The following is a 19726-nucleotide window of genomic DNA, read 5'->3' as shown; positions in this document are numbered from 1 at the left end:
CGAGAGGTGGCCGTAGGGAAAATCACTTTCATTTGCATAGTTAACCTCTCGTTACCCCAGGAGACGCTAATTGACCCAGTAAGCCGAATATTTGCAGATCTAGTTGATGCCTCCAAATTGATAGCCTGCACGCGAAGCTGTCGGGGTTTCGAAACGAAGCACTCGTGCGTGTCAGCAGTCAAGCCAAGTCTGTAAGCCGGAGTTTTGTCTTTAAAGAAGTGCTCTTTATTTTGTCTTCAGGAGTGAGGTGACGGAAATGGCGTCTGTGTCACCTTCATCACGTGATCCCGGCGAATTCCATCCCAGAGAAGCACGTGAACAGTTTCGACAGAACAAGATGGTGCACATCTCGTGTAGCCAGTTTTGTGCTGGTTATCTTCAATCCAACATCGCTTGCGTGCCATCCAACATGGCGGATGACTTTGAAAGACTGTGTATTAACAACAGTTCCCCTTTTCCTCTGCTCTACCGCAGTCGGCCGGGAGAGGTTTCGGCTCCACCCTTGGCTTCAGAATCAGATGTGAGGTTAGTTGAGGTTGATCTTTGCGACATGGCGAAAAAAAAAAAACGGGCGTGGCCGATTTGTAAGGACACCGGACTAAAAATCCAGAGGTTGCTGGAGTTGTTCCATGCTAGACCCGAGTTCAACTCTTTTGCTACGTCTCAGTGTAAATAGCCAACTAGCTTTTGTCTCCTACCAGTTAAGGCTTCTAACTTTGTTATGCTTAATGTGAATTCTTTGTTTTTTAAAATTTAATTGCAAGAGCTCACTATCACATGATTTGCCTATAAACGCTGACAGAGGGTAAATTCAGGTTATTTATTATTTAGTGTTAATCAAAATATACATATTTGCTCAACATTAACCAAAAAAGGAACGAAACAATAGGTTAAGGAAAACGGACGGCAAGTGCGATCATGGTAAGATGAGAGAAGAAGGGGTACAGGGGTCTTCACCACCTACACATCTCCTTCCTCTAATTCCAACACCGCTCGAAGCCTTCCGCTCGCGGCCTCTTCTCTTAATCTTTCAACCCCCCAAGTAGGACGATTTCGTGTTTTTCAGCTGACGATCATGTTTTGATTGATCTGACGATCATGATTTAATGTATTTTTCTCTAGGACAGACCTTCCTCTTTACGCAGTCATTGACAACGGCATCGTATCCAGACACGTTCGCGATTTGTTAGAAATTCCTTGGGAAGACCTGGTCACGTTTTATTTTGGTTGTAGTTATTCATTTGATCATTTTCTTGTCGCCGCACAAGTTCCCATTCGTCACATGATTGAGAAACGCGATTGCCCGGTGTACGTCACCAAGATACCCCTACAACCCCAGGGGTCTTTTTCTGGGAACATGACGGTATCTATGAGGCAGATCCCACGGGAGTTTATTCAAAAAGTGGCGGAGGTCTGCACACCGCTCGATTTTGCTCACGGCGCTCCCATTCATATAGGGGCTCCCGCGATTATCGGAATAGAGGACTTTCAACATCCTGCATGCGGTGATGCGCCTATTGTTGCTGAACATGATGTCTCTGTTTTCTGGGGCTGTGGAATATCTGCGACCGACGCAATTGCGTCAGCTAGTACGTATACAGGATTTATTTTATACAATACGTGTGTGTTTCCACCTTGCTGTCGCGTAATTTAATGTGCGTAAAGTTAAGTACGTAGATAATATAGGGAAAATGCATGGATGGTTATTCTCGAAAAATAGTTCAGAAACCACGTTCAAGAGGCAGCGTGGCCGTGTGGTCAGCGCGTCGGACTCGCAATACAGCGGTCCTGGGGACGAGTCCCGCTCTGAGCACTACCTGGATTTGTTTCACGGTAGCCCCGAGTTCAAATCCTCTGCTGCGCTTGTAAATGACCAAAGTGGTTTGCCTCCAGCAAGTTGGGATTCTTAACAATGTTATGTTGAATTTTAATCATTTGTTTCAGTTGTTTACTAGGCCCTACTTTCCTTTGTGCTATAAACACTGCCGAGGGTAAATAAAGGTTATTATCATTATTATTATTTCGAAATCAATTCAATGATGTTGAAATGCGTTGTTTAGTCCTTTGAATTTTTATTTTTGTAACCACTGACTTGAAACGTGACTGAAAAAAATAAAATACTGACTGGGAACGGGTGTGAAGTGTCCAAGTTCTCTCTATGGTACCAGCGCGCAGGGAGTCACTGTTAACTGTGTCTGACAAGTCCGAGAAGAACAACGTTTAAGGAAGTGATCTTTCCTTTTTTTCTTTTGGAGCAATTGTGAACTAACGACGCCTATTTTATTACCTTTCTAGAACCTCACATCGCAGTCAGTCTATCACCAGAATGTATTGCCTCTCTATTCATCACAGACTACAAAGTGACAGACTTTTACAAAGATCATCCGCCACAACACGCTACTCTCTCTCCTAAAGTGATTTTTCTGTCCGAGTCGCCCCAGTTCGCCTCTTTAGTGTCTCAAGAAGCCATCAATGAAGTCGTAAAGAAAGAAAAGGAATTTGTATCGCTGAAATCCGCGGAATTAACAAATGGATACAAAGAACCTGGTGACTACCTTCTGAAGTCTGCCATAACGCTTTCCCATGCGTCTTCTGTTGCTATAGTAACATGGTCACGAAGTGGAATCGCAGTGGATGTTTCAGACTGGCAGTTGGCTGCTGTTGCCAGCATTGTAAAAGTTCTTGTTGCCCAAGAGAAAGAAGTAACAGTTCTTACAACGGAAAGCAATGCTGCAGAGTGGCAAAAGCTGCTAGCCAAGTGTGAAGCTGAAAAAATTCTTCTTAAATCCATACCAGTTATTTCAGGTACCATGAGGCCTACACATTGGTCACGTGACGTCCATTTGACCTTGCGTGAAATACTTGAAGGTCTGGGACCTAGTTTCCACTCCACCAGCCTCAATTCCGTGGTTTTAGTGAACGAACAAGGTGAGAGTTTTAGATCATCTGCAGTCACTTGTTACAATATTCTCCATGACTTTCATCATTGTATCGTTTTCGCTTACTCGTTTAGCAACATCAGTCGTTTAGAATCGTAATCGCTACCAAATAATACCCATAACTTACGGTATTCTTTTCCTTAATTTTCTTGGTCAGAGAGAAATTCGAACCAAAATAAATAATTCTTTAATCTTACGCGAGCTCCCATACAGGGGCCACACTTAGCCTGCCAGCAGGCTCGCGTTAGAGCACAAGCGCGCACAGTGCAGTCGCGAGCGTGAAATCTAGCCGCGACGCCGTGAGACGAAAAAGACGAAAAGGTGACTTTCTTGGCGTCTCTTCACCAGACTCCTTCCGGAGTCTCGCTTTGCTCTTCGCCGCTCGCAGGCTGAGCCACTCTAAGAATGCTTTTTGGAAAGAACGCTGCGCCATAAAGTGAACTTATTGTAAAGTAACCTAATTTTTCTGTTGTGAGGTTACTAGGATGGTCTGTATATATGTGGTTAAGGTCATTCCACTGAAATAGAACCTGCACTGGAGATTTTTGTGAAACTTTGCCTATTGATTGTTTATATTATAGGAACTTAAATTTTGAAATAAAAATGAGGGGTCCCCATGTTCGTGTAGGAGCAGCAGCACCTTGTTTATACCCATATGGATCCTTATAGTAGCACCATGATTATAGTCACGATTGCTAGCTAAATTCACGTTTCCGCCGATTGCTTTTTGTTCTACACTGAGAATTGGCCCATATTTATTTTACATAGAGAAATTTATTACTCGGTTGAACACAACAGAAAAAAATGATAGGTCACCGTACTCGTTTTCGAGAAAATCACGATTTACCTCTATGGCGAGGTCCAGCTGTAAAGAAAAAGCCGCCTCTTTTTAATGCGCGCGCGCTAATCACGCGTGAAATTATGCGCAGTAGGGATGCGCAATGCAATACTGGGGAATAACCTAAACTCCTAGCTGAGAATTGGTTTAACTTTGAACTGTCGGCTGAGGAATATCGCGTGTTTTAACTCCCAGTTGAGATCTGAGATCTGCAACAGTTACTGACGCCTGAGAAATGGCCTAAAATGTTAACTGAAAGCTCAGAACTTAACTGCCTACAAATTTGCCTGATAACTGACATCCCAACACCCACATGCAGACCCTGTAATAACTGCAACCTTTTTTTCTTCTCTTTTGTAGGAAATCTGTCTGTGCAAAGCTTGCTGGGCTTGGGACAGGATGTGAACGGTGTCATGACAAGCAATCAAGATCGTGTGATAGAGAATGAACAACCAATTGAATGTGACTGTTGGCTAAACCCGAGCCTGGTCGCCATGGCTGTGTATGTTCTTAACACGTGCCCTATTCACTGTCGGTACGTGAGGCGCGGTCGAGGAGAACACAAAGTGAAGGCAGTGGAAGAGTTCTTCATTACATCAAAGCAGGTAAATAATGGTGCTCTCATTTACTCTAAAGGATCCTAAATAAACCGATTTTTACGACAAGTGCGGGGTTGAATGAGAGCTCTGTTCTTCGCAATCCGCCAGTTCGTCCTCAATGTCCTTACTCTCCGCTTGTCATGGTTAATGGGGATATTCTCTTCTCCTTCAGATTTCCGAGGGGGTATCCAGTGACCTTGCCAAGGCTTCATTTTCCGTAACCGTTTAATAAAGTACATGATGGTTGGCTTTCGTGCCTTCACCAGAGCCCCGTTAGCCGCCAATAGCGTTGCCCGGAATCCACGACGAGGACTTGGGGTTGGACTTTGGATCCCTTTGTCTCCTATTTAAGCGGTTTTCAATTGAATGTTGTAAAACCAAAACCAAAGTAATCTAACCAACCACAAAGGACACAGACAATACACTGAACAAATCAAAACTCGAAGCAATAACATGTAGCTGACGCAAAGCGCGGGAAAAGTTGTGCGAACGAGTCTCAAGTGATTTGGGTTTTTACTTCTGATGGGATGAAAAAGTGGGGCGAATTTTTGAGCTAATCGTGTAGCGTAATTGACGCAAAACTAATTACTTTTCGACCCTCGAAAATATGACTTGAAAGTAACTCAGTTTAGTTTCGAAACTTTGTACGACATCATCGCTTGATTGTTAGCTAAGCTTTACATTTATCGATCTAGTTGGTTGCCTTGGCTAACACGTGATCTACTGTTACTTTACAGATGAAAAGCCTTGGATTTGAAGTGCTGCATGTCGATGAATGGATGAGCAGCTGCACTAATTAGTAAACATCCTTAGCGCCTGTTTATATGGATAATAGTTGTCCCTGGTAGAGTTACCCTCCATCCAGAGCACCTTGTGTCGAGTCGACAATGAGTACATCAAAGGCTGAGGAAGTTTAGGACGTTCTTTCCCAGATTCCCTTCGTTCTCTCGCGCGTCTCGTCCCCCTTTCGCTCGCCCTTACAAACCGAGAGCCTGGAAAAGGCTCTGTCAATAGAATTCTTCAAGCACTTCTAACCCTAACCCTAAGTTAATGGAAAGTTGGCTCAAGTTGGGGTTAGGGGAGGAAACCTTTTTCCATGGATAAGTTTGACTCGCCGGCCAGGGAAAAGTCAAGGCATATAGAGCATGCGCGAAACTGAGAAGTGCAATGTTTGGTTCGGGAAACTGGAACAACTCGATCTTTTCATTTAAACGCTCGATAAGCAATGGCTCCTGGGGAGAGAAACCCTTCTTCCCACTGTAGCCTGCGAGCAGGCATACCTTTGAGTCACGCGTGCGAGCGGCGGAGAACAAAGCGGCGATCCGGCGGGAAGGAGTCTGGTGAAGAGGTGCCAAGAAAATCACTTTCTCGTCTCGCGGCTTCGCCGCTTGATTTCTCCCTCGCGGCTACGCCGCGCGCGCTTGTGCTCCAACGTGAGCCTGCTCGCAGGCTATTCCCACAGGGACAACCAACGCTTCGCCACATAAAGAGTGTGTGCATTATATTGTCACGCAGTAAAAAATAAAATCAAAAACCATTCAGTAGATAAAGTCAGTTCTCCAAGTTTAAGGTGTGTACGTTGACCCAAAGTTGAGATATTTGTCGAAATGTTCCGCGCTAAATTATAGAGCCTGGAGCCGCCATGTTGGAGGACCTCATGTCGCGCAGAGACTGGAGCTAGTATTATGGATTGCGTGATTTGTGCAGACTTGAGTTCATGATAGCAAACCCACGTGGTATATCAATTTCATTCATTAAGTCATTTTGTTAAATAGCCGAGAAAGATATGTGTCCAGGACCAGAAATTAACCTTTAGTTCGCTTACACGCAACATTGCATGCAATATAGAGTATAACAGATAAGCGCTTTGTGATTTGAGTTCAGTTGACCTTGTAAACCAGTCGAGAAAGGAGCCTCTGAGCCCATAAACCTGCTGTGGACTTGTGAGTATAATTTGTCCTGATTTATTTTCTCTTTGTGAGATTCGCGAGAAATCGTTATTCTTGGGGGCTAGCGTTTCCCACACTCGTAAGTCCTCCAATATGGCGGCCGAAATATAGTGGAACTTACTTTGGCTATCTAGACAACTGATTATCTGAACCGAACCGAAAAACATTTACACAAGCACTTTTCCCAATACTTTAACTCCTAAATGGCTAAAAATCACGAGATAAGTGTATATTTTTAGTCAAACGCGATCTTAGCTTCATGTCACGCACCGCCATAACTCCGAAATTGAAAATGCGCTGGTTTCCAAACGAAGGACGCTATTGAGCTGAAAAGTTGTAAACAGATATAAATTTAGTACCTCTTATGCCTGATGAGGATAAAACCTTTAGGGGCTCTTTACTTTTGGATTTGAGAATTTGATGACGTGACGTGCACACATTCTGTACAATCCTCTAGAGGATCCTGTTCATGTTCTCAGATTGATGGTTTTTGCTCGATCTGAGAAACTAAGTTGCTATTTTTTTCAGGTAACAATCACAAGAAATCACTTAAATCAGAACACTCACTGTCGATTTTTTAAAAGCGTTTTTAAATTTGGTTTAATTTTTCTAAATATCTTTCTATGTTAAAGAAAAAGAACCTTGTAGAAGGAGAAAATTAACAGAATCTGGGAACATTTCAGCGCTTGATGACCTTCTGTAAAATCACAGGTATTCCATGCTAAGGTCTGCTAATTGCGTGATCGTCTTCCTATTATTTCACGACACAACGTACTTAATTTGATTTAACACGACGTCCTTTGGGCTCGACAAGCAATCTTTCCTGCGTATTGGGCTCCACAAAAGGCCACGTAATTAGAATAAAACTATCGATCGACCGATCAAAAACCAAGTTTAACTGAGGGAAAAAAAACGGGTACAAGACACAGTATCAGGGTTAATTAAATAGCGAAAGTGTACAAGTTTATCTGTATTGTAAAGTGTTTTCTTATACCAAATGTTTAAAACAAAAATGAGGGGAAAATTGGCTCAAAATCGAAAGCTTGGCTCTCCTTTGTCAAAGCATGACTAATACCAGGGGATCATGTGCTAATGTGTACTGTAGATTTGACGACTGGGTATTGCACCATAGTCGTTCGGAGGGACGTTTAGCTTACCACATGAGGCCTGTTTTTCTGCAGCGTGCGATGTAGGTACATTCAGTGCTGTGTTATTTGGACTGGTGACTGAGACCGGTACGGTCTGTACACTTCCGGTAAGAGCAATGTTCCTGCGCCGCCGGTAAATCAAGTAAATAACGATCGAAATCAAACTTATCAGAACAAGCGAACCAAGTACCGAGCCGACTATGACAAGAGTTGGATTTTTGTAGCTGTTAGCCGAGCAGTCGCCTTTATCTGAACAGGATCCACGACAGCAGGTTTCTCCACTGGGGCATTCCGAGTCATGATCGCAATTACACTTCTGTGCATTTGTACACACATCTAGACAACATTTTTCATCCACGTCACAGTCGTAATCATGAGTACAACTTCGACCAACACATCCTGATTCTGCTGCACATTGACTGCTGCAGCACGTTTCACCCCAAGAGCAGTCACTACTGGTAACACAGTAATGACCTTGGCAGCTGGTGACTTCACAGACACCCATACAACAGACAGATCCCAAACGACACCGAGGAAAACACGAACCACCGCTTTCACCGACGGGTGCAAGGGAGGAAGTGATCAACATAAACACGATCATGTCTTTACCACGAAGGATGGAGACTTGTAGCGTGTAAACTGCAGCCATTTAACTCTGCTTTTCTTTAGTATTTTCTATGCCTACACTTCTTCCTTCGCAAGCTCAAGGACAGTTATCTTTTGTCGTCTCGTTCCCAGGGCCGCATCGATGTCTCAGCCAGCGAGGCCTTGACACTAAAAAGCCGAGTGCCGCAGTAAAGCAAGCCACAACTGAAACATTTAAAAGAACTGTCACGATTCATAAAACCTCTTACAATCCTAGGAAGATTAGACCTGATTTAATGATTAAGTAAGGAAAAAAACGTAATTGAAGACCAAACAGAGCCAGTTATATGCAAGGCCTAGGGGTTTATGGTATACGGACTACCGTATTTACTCGAATAAGCGCCGCGGCGCTTATTTAATTTTTCGTGTCTCCGGTGCGGCGCTTATTCGAACAATTTAATTTACTTCATGAGTATTTTTCATGGCTTACAGGCTTGAAGTTAACCTAAGTTTTGGCTTTCATAACAGCCTCGTGAATACTTTTCTGCAGGTTTTCAACAACGCTTCACTCGATGTCAATGTCCTAACTGTTGCTGAAATACTCGAATAAGCGCCGCACCGCAGCTGCGGCGCTTATTCGAGGGCGGCGCTTATTAACTTTTCGACCCAATGTGCGGCGCTTAATTGAGGGCGGCGCTTATTCGGGGGCGGCGCTTATTCGAGTAAATACGGTATATGTAGATTGAGTATGGTATTTTGCCCTGAAATTGTGTGGATAAATGCTCAAGAAAATAGATACCGAATTGAACGTTTAAAATCCTTTTTCAGATTTTACTAGTCGATTAATCCTGGATGCCAGGGGGACTTCCATATTAAAAGAACGGGGGTGCTGGTCGGAAATTTTGAAAAGAAACCCTAAGAGGTACCAAGATCCTGTTTTGTGGGCGTGGCTTGAACTTTTTTCCACCTAAATTAGAGGTACCAATTCAAAAGCAAGACATAATCTGCTGCCATATTTTTTTCGACTCAATATCCTAAAAGGTACCACGAAGGCTTCCGCTGTGGACCTTTTGAGGCTGGACACCCAAATAGGTAACAAAACTGCGTTTTTAACCTCTAAAAGGTATGAAGAGCGCCCCCGTCTTTTTTGTGTGGGAGTCCCTCCCGGGCCTGGAAGCACATAATTTTTATGCTTGTGAACGCCCATCGCAGGTGCGACCAATGCGACAGGCTTGCAGATTGCACTCCACTTGGCGTAACGCTCAGGTTAACCTGCTTACTCCCAACAATGGCAATGTTTACAAAACTTGACCTTCAAAATCTCGGTTTCCGGTAAAAGCTGCACAAAGATATCCATCAGGGTCCATCGGCGGACAACAGCTACAACGACAAGTGCTTTTTGCGGGGTCTGGGAGAGAATAGGATAAAACACGCGTCGCTTCAACACTGCTGTTTACTGAAATCGGCAGAGTCGAAACGAAACACATGGAAACAAAACTTTATTATGACAGCAACCCGAAAAGGAAGGATCTATCCCTCGAAAACAAAACAGGATTGTTATTTCCAAACGCTAAATGTAAGTGTTTTCCTTTAAGAACACCCCCTCTTCTCCGCACAATAAAAACCTCGTCAGACGCTGATTACGTTCTCAAGTAGTACTGTGATAGCCTGCGAGACGCTCATCATTCGGTGACACGCGCGATTTTATACTCGCGCGCGCGCGCCAAAGCGAAAAGCCAGAAAGGTCAGGCAGCGCTTGCGTGCAAAACCTGCTCGTAAGCTACATGACAGTGCGTGATAGTTAAATAGCCATATTACTTGGTTTTGGGTTAGAATTTGTTGTAACTGTAAGCTCATTCAATTCCTAGTAAATTTAAACTCTAGAAAACGCTATGTCCATCGAGTTTTGTAACCCAGGATGGTAGCTCCCCCCTTTCTCGGTTTATTACACTCAGTTTATTACGAAACAATAAGTTGTATCACGATATAGAGCTTGATTAAGTTGAGTCGTATTTTCTGAGAGCTAACTACTTAGACTTATCTACAGTTTCCTAAGTTGTGCTCAGCTATAAATATTCCAGAGCATAGGTTTATACCCATGACACCGTTTCTACATCATATCCATTGTGACGGCTTATTTGAATTTGAGACAAAAATGTACTATTGATTAAATTTGCGACAAGTCAAGGTCAAACAAATGTCTCCCATGGGAACCTGCTAGTGCTGAACGACATTTATCACGCGATTTAAAAATTCCACCCTTTTGAAGCTTTGTATTGAATAGGGGAGATATCTGTTTACAAAAGTGTTTTTGGGTTATTTAATTGTCAAAATAGATGATGTCACTGATGTCTTAGCAGTAACTGGATGCCCCGGGCGATAAAAGCTATTTTAAGCTGCAACATACTTGCATTGACTATTATAGATTCATTCATATATATACATTGCATATATAAATCGTGTCCATTTATCCTCAGTCATCAGTCATTAGTTGACGAACCAGTTCGCTGATCGAATCATGTCTCAGTCGGTGGTGTCCACAGCATGGCTTGACAAGGAGCTGAAGGCAAACAAGACCAACTTGGCAGTATTAGATGCCACTTGGTTTCCAGACAAGAACGCTTCCGAGGCTTTTTCAAAGTAAGTCGCCCAACGTTGTCAGAATTTCTGTACACGTCATAGACAAAAGACAAAAACGAAACAAGAACGGGCTCGGTTTTACATATCATTCTCAAAACAAAGGTAAATTATTAGTTGGTCAGTTATAACTGCGTATTTGGATCGAGCGGCAATATAACGGAGCAAAATTATAAAGGATTATACAGCTTTAGATATTAGAATATGGCCGTTAGCCGTTCCAACAGGGTGGCCACAGTAACGTGTTTTCTTATAAGAAGATGTATCCGCGAACAGGGCTGCAGTTCGCGAAAAGACGGTGACTAATAAACGGGAAATAATTGAAATTGCTGCGTGCATAACCAGCTGTCAGGCGAATTAAAAAGATAAACTAACAACCGTTTAAGCAACGTTTAAAATTCACGTACATTAAATCACCCAAAACAATCTACAACGCAAATTAGTATAGATCGTGACTGGTAGCCTGGCAGTGTACGGTTGTTAACAAAATGGCGGCCGCTTCTTTGAGTTTTCGACTTGTCTTTGAAAAGGATTTCAATAAAGTTTTGAACGACTGGCAGGTTAAAACTAAAACAGAGAGAATGTTTGTTCGTTTATTGCTATGCGTGATAATTGACTCAGGAAGCGCCCTCGTCAAACTATCACACGATAGAAATCAATAGCACTATTAATAAATTTATATCTAATCGGCCGTTTTTATACTAAAGACGCATTATCCGTCTGGACGAACGCGGGCAAACATTTGCAGTTCGTCGGGTTGTGCGTCTCTAGTATGAAGACGGGCACAAGATGCATTATACGTCTAGACTAACTATCCTTCGAAATACGTCTTGAACGACGCGCTACGAGAGATAGTTCGACTAGACGCATAATACGTCTTGTGTCCGTCTTTATACTAGAGACGCATAACCAGACGAACTGCAAATGTTTGCCCAACTTCTCCGGACGGATAATGCGTCTTTAGTATAAAAAACGGCGAGGACAAATTATGCTTCTGGACGGATAACGCGTCCTCTAGTATAAAAACGGCCATTGTTAGTGGAACACTACTCAACTAAGGCCGTGGGCAATTTCTTTACCACCAGAGATGCTTTGTGATCAGTCAAATGCTTTCATGTGTTGGCTAAAATCATCAAGCCAGTCAAATTTATCCATTCCAAGGTTATTTTTGGCTATAAAATGTTTAAGCAAGACACCGGAAGGGCGCGCCCGAACACCCCTCCAGATCGACTTGTCTCGAACGGTATGTTTTTACGTGATATTCGCCTGGTCAGTTTTAAGATCATTACACATATTTATGCCGACATTACACCTTTTGCTGTTCATTTACAGAGAATAAACATTCATTTGTGTCCAAATTTCTTTCTTTATGGTCAATAAACTCTCATTAACACCAATATGACCTTCATTTGCGCGTAAGGAACGTTCAAGAATAACATTTACATATGCATTAACATTCAAAATCATCAAAAGAAAAACAATACCTTCATTTGACATTCATTGACTGTAAATGTATTTTCATTTTGGTCGAAAAAAAATTCGTTGTCGCGAAACGACAATCATTTACACTTTAGGACATTCAGTTTTCAACAAAAGACTTTCAATAACACAATTTGCATGAGAACTAACATTCAATTGCATTATTAGGCAACCATATCCATGAAGGTAACAATCTTTAATACGGCGAGACAAACATTACAGCCATAACAACATTTATTTTTGAAAGATAGAATATCAAATTCGCTGAACGATTTATCCTTCAATTGCCTCACTATTGAGGCATCGTGGCAAATACGTTTGCATGAAACGAAACCACTGTCCACATTTAGCTGCCGTAATGGTACCAATACATATTTCGTTGTAGAGCTTGCTGCAACAGCTGCGTGCGATAATTTCACAGAGCAATTCCCTGGCGTCTTGCTTCGTCTCTTTTGACATCTTCAAAGGCCCTGACTATCCTTTCGCGGTGTTCAAATGGGATTCTACAGTATTTCTTCGTGGCATTTCTGGAGAAATCTAACTGTCACTATGACACACGTATACTGTAGTGCGCCCTCTGAGTTGTACGTAAAAAGTTTCATAAGTGGCCGAATTTACATATATCTGGAATGGGAGGATTGTGACAATATGTTTTAAAAAAAAGTACATATGGTCCCTTGTTCTATGATCAAAATTTCGAGGAAAATTGGGCGAGATATCTCTGTTCAAAAGAACTGCGCGAATGAGCGTTTGTTTTCTCTTAACGTTTGGTGAAAACACGGTAATGTTTGTCTTACCGCACTAAAGATTGTTACCTTCATGGATATGGTTGCCTAATAATGCAATTGAATGTTAGTTCTCATGCAAATTGTGTTATTGAAAGTCTTTTGTTGAAAACTGAATGTCCTAAAGTGTAAATGATTGTCGTTTCGCGACAACGAATTTTTGTGAAGGTGAATTAATCAACATGACATGAGCGTGGGACATAGAAAAATTCTGAGTCCCCGACAGGAATCGAACCCGTGACCTCCCGAACACCGGGCGGGCGCTCTATCCACTGAGCTACGAGAACTCATGGAGAGCAAGGTCATTTAACTGAATTTTTTTTCGACCAAAATGAAAATACATTTACAGTCAATGAATGTCAAACGAAGGTATTGTTTTTCTTTTGATGATTTTGAATGTTAATGCATATGTAAATGTTATTCTTGAACGTTCCTTACGCGCAAATGAAGGTCATATTGGTGTTAATGAGAGTTTATTGACCATAAAGAAAGAAATTTGGACACAAATGAATGTTTATTTTCTGTAAATGAACAGCAAAGGGTGTATTTTGAGCATAGCAGAAGAATCAAGCATCATGACTGGCTGACGGATAGTGGCCCTTAGGCAGGCTGAGAAATCTCGCCGCAGTCGCTTGACCACACATATACACGTCTCCTGCCAACAGGTTTTCCTAATTCAACACTCTTCTGGTACATCAGAGCGAGTTTTTTTCCATTACTTTTGCTTTTCATTATTTCATTCGCTTTTTTCAAATGAGCATAGCGGAGTGTCGTGAAAGTTCCAGTCATACTGTGTGACAGTTTTAATTGTGTGACAGAATATCCTCAGTATTTTTAAGTTGCGTGATCCAGGGAATCTAGGCCAGAAATAATAGAAATCAGAAGTACGTCTCAGTTAGTTCAGTCGATGATTATCAGATAATTAGCACCAAATTGTAAACGTGATTCATCTTATCAGCAAATCATTTGTCACGTAATATTCCGCGATGAAAGCAAATGTTTAGAAAAGCTACACGAAGAGCCTTGCGTTGGGTCATTTTAGTAAACAGTCAGAGCGAGGGAGAGGAAGAACCTTGTGATCTTAAATAAACTTGACTGTGAAGTTTGCGATGAAAAGCCTGTCGAGGCTTGGCATTCGCAATAAGAGCATAATTATCGCAGTAATAGCGACGCCTTTCGAGCATAATAGTTAAATGTTTTGGACAACGAGCATTAATTACCACGATTGTGAAAGTTTGAAAATCATGTGTAAAAACCTATCCAAGGTCGATAAGGTAAGGTAATTTTTGATTTGCTTTATTAACACAAAGTTTACAGAGACCCTAGACAAGGTATCATGAAAAAAGTCCGACCTAAATTTAGATTTGTACTTGTGTTCTTCACACGTAGTACTTTATAAACTATCGATACAATGCTAAAATATTTTGGAGCTAGTTGACTCGTTTGATGTTTTTACTCATGTGCAGAGTTTAGGGCTTGAATAATGAAATTTAATATTGCAGGCAACACATCAGCCATGCCACATACATGGACATGTTCAAAGGGGTACAGTTCACTCCTTTGTACCCTCGTAATATTCCAGATGTTCCAACTTTTGAAGTCAACGCCAAGGGCAGTGCAGTGAATAACAGCGACCATGTTGTCATTTATGAAAACACAGGAATGTTTGGATACTTCATGGGAGGAAGAGCTTGGTGGATGTTCAAGGTGAGCATGAATAAGTGAAATGCCCCCTAACATCCCAGAAACATTTTTGCGGATGCGAGGTCCGCTTCCCAAAACCCTTACCCTATTTAAGACCAAAATTTGCGATTTCCCCTACCCTTTTATGACCTAACCAAAAACTCAACACCCTATTTAAGACATAACGTAAACTCCTAAATCAATACACTGTTTCAGACCTGCCTTATGATTAGTTCTTTAGTTCAGACCGATGTTAAAATCTTTGTGAAGGGCTTTTGTTGATGGTCTTGTCGATGATGAAAAAGTGGCTTCTTCTGAAAAACATACCAAGTTCAAGGCTAAACCCGTACCGTATTTGAGACGAAAGAGACCAAAATCGATACCCTATTTTACAGGGCACGTCTCTGCTTGACTTCACGTTTGCTTGGGTTTCGTAACCCAATGAAGCAGAACCCGGGCAGAAGTGGGAGAGGGGACGGGACGGGAGGGAATGGGAAAGAGAGGGAAAAATGCAGGTTCGTTACGTTTCGATTCTTCGGAAATTTAACGTTAAATTATTTCCTGAGGGGCTGTTTCATGTAAGACTAACATCTTTTGTTAGGTTTGGTACTTGGCAATTTTTCGTGGGCTGAATTTAAGATTTTCAAGTATACTTTTATCACAAGGGTAAAAAGGCTGTGATTTCTTGACTGTTATTTTAAATTAATTTTAATTTCTAGCTGTTTGGTCATGAAAATGTTTCCATAGTGGATGGAGGACTGGAAAGGTGGATTGCCGATGGCTATGAAACAACAGATATGATGGTCAAGAAAAAGGTATTTACCAATAATTAAAATAATTCATGATTCTTAAGTTCTATGAGGGTTTTTCTTCTTTTCAATGCATTGAACACTTATTAATTAAATAAAAAATAGTTAATTAAATGTTAATTAACTTTTTGATGTTTTACACTTGCAAGGAGATGATATCAGACCTGTTTAAAACTCTAACTCTTGTTGTTAAACCTTAATTACATGTAATATTAAGCCTCTGCATGTAACCCTAATGTGTGACCATTCAAATGAAAGCTATTGAGCAGTACTTTCATGTGGTACTGTTTATTATGCTGTATAAGGTGGTTCTAACTTTTAAGTCTGTGGATGAAACCCTAGTGTGTGACCATTCAAATGAAAGCTATTGAGCAGTGCATTCATGTGGTACTGTTTACTATGCTGTACAAGGTGGTTCTAACTTTTAAGTCTGCAGATAAAGCTCTAGTGTGTGACCATTCAAATGAAAGCTACTGAACAGTACTTTTATGTGTTTCATGAGGAACCATTACGTAAGTCTGCTCTTAGCAATACCTTTCGTGCAGTACTTCTTATAATACCAGGAGGTTTTCCTTTCTCGGTCTGTGTAGGTGATTTAACTAACCCTAATTTTAAAATATTTTTAAATTTCAGGAAGGTGATTTTAAAGCAAACTACACACCAAAATGGATCAAAAAGTTTGAGGACATGCAAGAAAACCTCAAGTCACATAAAGCACAAGTTTGTGACAGTCGTGGCCCTGACCTGTTCAATCACTCACCTAATGGTATAATTTTGTATCATACTATGTAGATTTTCGTTATAAAGAAATATTAGTGTCCGTGTCATGTTTTGTACAACCGTACTGCCAATGTAAGTGACAATAATAGATTATAAATATTTTCTGCAGTTATACTTGTAAATTGTGGTGCTGTGATAGAAAACTGCATAATTATTATGGGACCAGCAAGTCAAAGGAAGAGCAAGAAATGCAGGTCTTCTTGATTTCAGATAAAATTGTCATGATTAATCTGTAGCATGCGAAGAAAGTTGTGTCTGATAGTTGGGGCACAGTTTGGGTGGTGGATTCCATCCTTAACTTTCCCTAAGAAAGTAAAGTTTTTGGCCAAAATTTTTAAGGTAATTGAAATGACAAAAAGCATTGAAAAAAGATAAAATTTCTTGGGGCTTGTGAGAGGGACTCTTTTAGGCTAGTACATCACTTGCCCTATGGACAAGACAGAAAACTGGTGTTCTTTGCACTCTGATCTGTACATTTTTAAAGGGGAATACTGCCCTTATCATCTGACCTGTCAACCTGCTGGATTATTCAAATGCTGTGTCTTCAGCTAGGGTGTTTAGTCGCCATTTTTTGACAGCCATTTATATTGCCTTCAAATCTGCAGATTCTTAAGCCATAAATAAATGTTTGACGGGTACATTTGTGACTGTATCTTGGAGAATTGGTATTTATTCAAGGGATCCCATGCTTAATTCAGAAAAACAAGTACCATGATTTCTTTATGACCACTTCAAGTCATGTTAGAGCTTTAAAAAGATTGTTTGAATGGTCATAGCTTTGCTTAACATTGTATGGTGAGAGGATCTTGTTTTGTTTCAGATCCTAAGACTGGTCACTACCCTGGTGCAGTGAACATTCCATTTCCAAGCCTGTTTAACCCAGACACCAAAACTCTCAAGACTGTTGACGAGCTGAAGAAAGGTTGACTGTGTTCTGTCTTATAGATCTTCAAGCCAAAAATCTTCCCATGCTCAGATTTTTCAGAAACCTTTCCTTAACTGTTATATAATTCAATGTGTATCTTGTGTTAGAAAAGGAATTGGAAGGTTACAATTTATTGTTGATAGAGTGGTTTCACTCAAGTGTCAAAAAATAATTGGTTTTACAATGAGTGTAATTTCAATTCTGTTATTTAATAGTTTTAATTTTATTTCTTTTGCTTATGTCTCACAGTTTATGCTGATGCTGGAATTGATCTCACTAAACCAGTAATCGGCATGTGTATTGGTGGACTATCATCTTGCACTCTGGTGCTCACAGCTCATATTTGCGGCTGTCCTGATGCGGCACTATATTATGTAAGATAAACAAGTTAAATATCAGCATGTGTGCGAATCATACTTGTTAACACAATAAGGCTGTATACACGAAGTAAAATCTTTGCCTCTAAGGGGTGGCAAATATTTTGCAGGATTGTTGAACCATTCTCCTGTAGGATGTGCATGCAATCCAGTTAATTTTCGAATATTTGTATATTGTGTCCCTAATGGACCTTTTTAGCTTGGGTGGTTTGTTGCCCCATTTTAGACCACGTGATATTCTTGAGAATTCTTGCTGTCAAATTTTCAAATAGTTACATGTGTATGAATAAATAATTTTTAGATTAATAAAAGAACAATCCACTAGAGAATATCACATGGTCTGCAATGGGAAAACAAACCGCCCAAGCTAAAAAGGTTCATGGCCATAGCAAAGCTATTTCTTTTTAGTGGGCCACAGAGACAAAATTGAACTTAACAAACCAAATTGTGTTTTATTGGTATAGATTCTTATAAAAGTCTTCTGAATATTTCTTTAGAAATCTTTGGAGATTTTTAGGTCAACTGAACTTCTGATACTCGAGAGTCAGGATTTACAATCCCATTCAAGCAAGCGATTGAGAAAACTTATTAGGAAAAGAACTATCTTCAGATGGGGTTATTAAGGACTGGTCAATGAATACACAGGGATGTATGACTGGAGCAACCTTTGTCTAGGGTTTCATTTTGTTTGATATCTTTCCATATTCACAGGGAGGATTCACCGAGTGGAAAGGAAGAGCTGACCCAAGTCAAATTGAATGATACTTCACATGATTTACCTGTGGCACATAATTTACCCCACATATATTAGTTGGTCACTTTGTTTGCAAAATCAGTACAGAAGCATGTACTGTTTGCTTTGCTGAATAAAAAAACTGGTAACAGCAAAAAAGGTGTTGTTTTTGTTGTCAATTTATCCCTAGTCATAGGGATAAATTTAAAAAAGTAACATTGAAACTCGAAGAAAAGGAACCACATGTAGTTGAAATCAAAAATTAACTCAAACATATTTATAAATTTACATGTACTGACAAAACATTAGGAGAGTAAAAGCCAAGTTGAATTGCTTAACTCAGTGCTAGATGAGGTCTAAGTCCATAACTAAGAAAAAAAAATATATAGCAATTTTGGACAATGTGTACTAAACACATCTGCGTTAGAGTGTCGGTCAATATCCTTGATTGACCCTTGATCAATATATAAATTGACACTCAATCGATACATGTGTGTCTCAATCAATCCTCGATGGATATCAGGTTGACACTCGATCCCAATATCTTGATCAGATAAATGGAATGAACTGCCATTGGACACTCGCTGTGAAACCAATCTGAGAACTTTTAAGGCAGACGCTAGAAAATTCTTAATGTCATAATTTAATGTGAGGGCCGCATTTTTTTTTTCCCTTTTGGTGGTCTGTTTTCATATGGGGTTTTGACTCCTTTACAGACGGCCCATATGGCTCATTTTTATTCTTCACAGTCATTAAATTGTAATAATAATAATAATAATAATAATTATAATAATCTCGATCAATGCTGGATCGACACCCGCTTGACTGTGGGTTGATAGTTGGTCAAGTGTTGACTGATTCATATGTATCGATCAATATGTGTGTCTGCGAAAATTGGTTAACCCTTGACTGACTGTTGACTGAGATGTTGATTGAGTGTTGACCTGGTATTGATTGAGATGCCAGTCTTGAGAGTCTATCAAGGTTATTGATTGATACTCGACTGTGGATGCCTTTAGTACACATGATCCGCAATTTTAACGTAAATGATGCCACATGTTCCCAGTCTTACTGTATCAGTCAACACCAAAAGAGGACATCCTCCACCTGTGTGGGACCTGTGAGCCTCAGGGCAGACTCGAAATTCTCGGAATTTTTGGTTGAATGGAAAGCGCCCACTGTCCAGCAAGTAAAATGGTGTTCTTTATACCACATAATGAATTCTTTATTGGCTGAGTTTGTTTTGTCAAGATGGTGGATACTGCCCTTGTTCTTTCCTTTGTGTGATTGCGAACACACAAAAAATAACTAAGTCCTTGGCCAATGAATATGCAGTCATTTTGACTACTTTTGGTCAATATACATGTAACGCACATAAAGTTTGCTAAATGTGTCGATACAGTCGATACAAACAGGGCTTTAATGTAAAGATTGATTAGAGAGTTGAATGCTTGAGGAAT

General features: G+C 40.6%; 2 protein-coding genes across 3 annotated transcripts in view; both read left to right on the top strand.

The window, feature by feature from the left end:
- The window catches only part of LOC145468057 (uncharacterized), an 8099-nt gene extending 1219 nt beyond the window's left edge, over positions 1-6880 (top strand). For both annotated transcript variants that reach the window (XM_081451718.1, XM_081451717.1), the window contains exons 2-6: positions 241-525; positions 1123-1589; positions 2296-2928; positions 4138-4382; positions 5114-6880. In XM_081451718.1, the coding sequence (XP_081307844.1) occupies positions 257-525; positions 1123-1589; positions 2296-2928; positions 4138-4382; positions 5114-5176 (1677 nt within the window). In that variant the 5' untranslated portion in view covers positions 241-256 and the 3' untranslated portion in view covers positions 5177-6880. The remainder of the gene's footprint in view (positions 1-240; positions 526-1122; positions 1590-2295; positions 2929-4137; positions 4383-5113) is intronic.
- A 3556-nt stretch (positions 6881-10436) lies between these two features.
- LOC145467132 (thiosulfate sulfurtransferase-like) lies at positions 10437-18425 on the top strand. Its single transcript, XM_081450667.1, has 7 exons — positions 10437-10698; positions 14462-14666; positions 15362-15457; positions 16085-16217; positions 17052-17153; positions 17406-17530; positions 18245-18425. Exons 1-7 carry the CDS (start codon positions 10577-10579, stop codon positions 18293-18295), a joined length of 834 nt encoding a protein of 277 aa, XP_081306793.1. The 5' UTR covers positions 10437-10576; the 3' UTR covers positions 18296-18425.
- Positions 18426-19726: the final 1301 nt, after the last annotated feature.

The sequence above is a fragment of the Orbicella franksi genome, chromosome 14, assembly GCF_964199315.1.
Source record: "Orbicella franksi chromosome 14, jaOrbFran1.1, whole genome shotgun sequence".
NCBI classification, from domain to species: Eukaryota; Metazoa; Cnidaria; class Anthozoa; order Scleractinia; family Merulinidae; genus Orbicella; species Orbicella franksi.
The sequence above is the reverse complement of the archived record's forward strand: the minus strand, read 5'-3'. Positions and strand labels throughout refer to the sequence as shown.